At 38.4% G+C, this 3,854-nt stretch overlaps 1 protein-coding gene across 1 annotated transcript in view; it reads right to left on the reverse strand.

Annotated features, from left to right (window-relative positions):
* SFMBT1 (Scm like with four mbt domains 1) overlaps positions 1–3,854 on the reverse strand; it is a 57,806-nt gene continuing 53,952 nt past the window's right edge. Inside the window, exons 17-20 of the mRNA XM_007451881.1 lie at positions 3,232–3,410; positions 2,806–3,051; positions 1,828–1,956; positions 1–672 (exon numbers count right to left, since the gene is read on the reverse strand). Coding sequence (XP_007451943.1) covers positions 532–672; positions 1,828–1,956; positions 2,806–3,051; positions 3,232–3,410 — 695 coding nt within the window. The 3' untranslated portion in view covers positions 1–531. The remainder of the gene's footprint in view (positions 673–1,827; positions 1,957–2,805; positions 3,052–3,231; positions 3,411–3,854) is intronic.

A 3,854-nucleotide genomic window follows, 5' to 3' on the forward strand; every position in this document is an offset into this window, starting at 1 on the left:
TCATCCCCAAAATGAACTGTTTTAATTTAAAAAAGCTTAAAAAACACAATGACAATGAAGCACTGATGTGCCTTAGGCACAGTCCCAAATCAGTGCTGACTTAAAGCTATGTTCTCTCTTTCCAAGAAAGAGAAAGCAGAGAACAAAGTTCAATCTACAATGGGAAGGAACAGAAAGAACAAAAAGAAAACCAAAAGGGTGCTTTCCAGCAACCCAGATTATTCTTCGTTTTCAGGCCACACCAGTGGAAATGCTTATTCTTCTTATATGAGTCTTTTCTTCACAACCTTTATTTTTTTAAAACTGCAATCTGCTGAACAAGAGATGGCCCCATTTTCACTGGCAGGAGAGCCACTTCTGTGCAGTTTTTGCTTACTCAGTGTGGGTCCTCCTTCCCTGAAAGTGCAAAGAGAGCAAGCCGACACCTGCAGGGCCCAGAGCCCCAGGACTATTTCAGCTCCACTTGTAGAGCAGGGCGAAGGATTTGCTGCATTTGTGCTTCAAAGATACAGCTCACTTTGGTTGTCCTTCTCAGTTGGCAAACTGTTCATAAAAAGCAAACTTGATCCTCTCTATGTGATGGCAAAGTTTGATGGCAGGGCCCAGTTTTAAGTCCATGCACTCTTGAACGGTGGGAAGGGTAAGGAGCAACAGGGCCTGCCCATCAATTTCCTGTTAAAGCATAAAATACAAATCATCTATGATGTGCATATGAGTGGCAGCTCGACCATTACAGCCCTGGTTCACTTCGCTTTGTCAAAATCAAAAGTCCCTGTGCTTTTCCTTTCATCACTTTTTCCCTTTAAATAAGTATCACACACTTCCTTTTTAAATGCCTCTCATAGTCCTCCATACTAATCAATCTTCAGAATTAGTAATAAAGGGGACTTCCCTGGTGGTCCAGTGGTTAAGAATCCGCCTTCCAATGAAGGAGACGCGGGTTCAATCCCTGGTCGGGGAACTAGGATCTCACATGCTGTGGGGCAACTAAGCCTAGGCACTGCAACTACTGAGCCCGCACGCTCTGCAGCCCGTGTGCCACAACTACTAAGCTTGTCTGTCACAACTAGAGAGCCCATGTACCGCAACTAGAGAGAAGCCTGCATGCCGCAACTAAGACCCAACACAGCTAAATAAATTTTTAAAAAAAAGAAAGAATGAGTAATAAAAGTTTTACCAAGAGTAAGAATCCATTCTGCTCTGCAGAAATCCAGTAAATTAACTAGCCTAACAGTAACCGGCAACTAAATGTGCCAGAAGAAATATCTTTTTAGAGGACTCTTTCTAAATCTGAAAGAAAATATTACCTATAAACTGCAATGTTTTCCTACTCTGTAACATTCATAAAAGCCTGACCAGCTTTTCAAAGATGTTCAGTTTTGAATCTCCTCAATTATCAAAACAAAATTTATTTCAATATTTAAGGCCACAGACTATTTCTGTTAGAGCCTAACACATTATAGATGTTCATTATTTTTTAAAACAAGCAGATCATTATTTTGGAAAAGAGGAGGATAATTAAGTATAGCATGTGTAATTTTAAGCTATTTAAAGCTATTTAATGGAAACAAACTCTTAGGAAAAATGAGAATGCAGTAATAATCTGCTTCAACTATGGAGGCAGTCAGATAAGTAACTTTTTATCATAGTTCTACTCCTGAGAAGGGAAATAATTTTTTTTTTGTCTTGGATAGAAATATTTTTCCTTAGACTTGTAAATAAATTGCTATTACCTCCACAGACCTCTGCTAAAGAGGTCTCTCTGCTAAAGAGGTATCTCTCTGCTAAAGAGATACATTACTAAAACCTCAAGGTCTTTGTGATTACCTGGTCTAGGAATATTCTTGCTAGCGGAGCACAGTCGGTGGATCTGATGAACCGCACAACATCTGCCACACTCCACTTCAGGGGGTTACTGTCCAGGTGAAGCCTTTCAGAAACTTCAATCCTTATTTCCTTCATTCCCCACAACAAAAGCAAACCAAATGGTGTTAGAGCTATTTCATTCTAAGTCATAACCCTTTAAGGCAGGATTTAAAGTGGTTTTAGGACATGATTTCTCCCAGCAAGGATGGCAAAGGTCCATACACATTAGGTAATCAGGAAATGTTTGTCTTTTATAATAAGAAATATTAACAGACAAGAATTCATCTCAAAGTTTCAGCACAGATAATCTGGGCAATTTAACAGAGAAGAATAGTTTTAAAATCTTCCACTTGTTCCTTGGTTTATTTCAGGTCACTCTCTGGGCAGGGTGCAGAAGTAGATGGGCTGGTATTTCCAATAAGAGAAGGCTTAACTAAATTATCAGGAGAAATCGTTTTTAACCACTTCTGTTCACAGACTATATTTAAAAAGCAATCCAGTTTTAAAACACTAACTTAACTGCCATTCTTGTAATGCATGTATGTGTTAATACGCATGTATGAATCTACCAAACAAAATGGTTTAATCAGAACCAAAAAGATAATTTATTACTACAAAACCATATATATTATGAAAAATATCAAAAGGCAGTTTTCCCTAAACTAAATGACAAGTTACTAATAAACTACCAATGAAACTTTTTTTTACGTAAAACAAGCAGCCATTCTGAGAGAGACTTTCCTCCTGATAAGTAGCCGATCTCCAAATAATCCTTGAAACGCAAGTAAATCACTGAATTTGGGATGTTTTAAAAAAAGATCCAGGAAATTCAACTGAAGCCATAGTGAAATAAGTGTAACAACAACATCATTAACGGTTAGATTCTAGAGGGAAATTGTCAAGAGAGAAAAAAAGACACTGTAGTTTTAAAACGGGTACCTTTGGTGAAGGAGGTTTATTCTCATCATCAGAAAATGAAAAAGTACGAAGCTCTCTTTTTCTTCTCTGTCTGTCTGGAGGCAGTGATGTGGATATCTCACTTTGGGTGGGAGAGGAGGAGCATGATTTTTTTTCTGACATTTCTGACTCTTCCTGTAGCTCATCCTGTTGCTCAGATGTACTGCCCTCACTTAGGGAATCATCATCCCCTTCATCTGGGTCATCCTCATCTTCACCTCCACTTCCCTAGAGGACAAGGAGAGAAGTCTCATTGAAATTCAGGACAAATCAGTTCCTGGACCACGAGACCATCTTCCATTGGCCGGAGATCCGAATAGAAAGACCTGCAGGTATTCCTTCTGTCTGTATTGTAAACCAGGGATCTCTTGGCTTCTAGACATTACAGGTACATCATAGATCTCGTACCTGGGGAGAGCCCGCTGGGGTATTATCAACAGACGCAGAGGAGCGTTTCTTCTTATGAACAAAAACATTTTTTCGCCTCTTTCTCCTCTTACTCGCTTTTTTCAGGGCACATGCTAAGTTACTATGCCCACCAGGTGGCCTCCCAATTCTTTTATTTTTCTTCTTTCCATAGTAGTGTGCTAAATGTGAATGACAAAGAAAAATGAAGTCGCTTCATTATTTTTGTGTACCTCAAACCACAAGAGATTCCACTAGCATAGCACAACATGAGTACAGTGTATTTGATTAAGGTTAAATTCCATACAATGGAATAATCTTGACTATAGATTCTGAAATATACAGTTTGATTAGTAACTGACAAATGCATAAACCTGAATAATCCTCCCCCTAACAAGATAGAGAATATCTCCATTAACCTAGAAAGTTTCCAGGGTGACTTCCTAGTTAGTCCCCCTCACCAGAAGTAATCACTATTCTAATTTCCATCACTATAGACTAGTTTTGCCTCATCTAAGGAATCATTCAGTAAATACTTTTTCCAACAAGGCTTCTTTCACTCAGTATAATTTTTTTTAAGTGTTTCTTTTTTTTTTTTTAATTTTAACTTTTTTTTTTTTTCTGCG

The sequence above is a fragment of the Lipotes vexillifer genome, unplaced genomic scaffold (genome assembly GCF_000442215.2).
Source record: "Lipotes vexillifer unplaced genomic scaffold, Lipotes_vexillifer_v1.1 scaffold500, whole genome shotgun sequence".
In the NCBI taxonomy this organism is placed as follows: domain Eukaryota; kingdom Metazoa; phylum Chordata; class Mammalia; order Artiodactyla; family Lipotidae; genus Lipotes; species Lipotes vexillifer.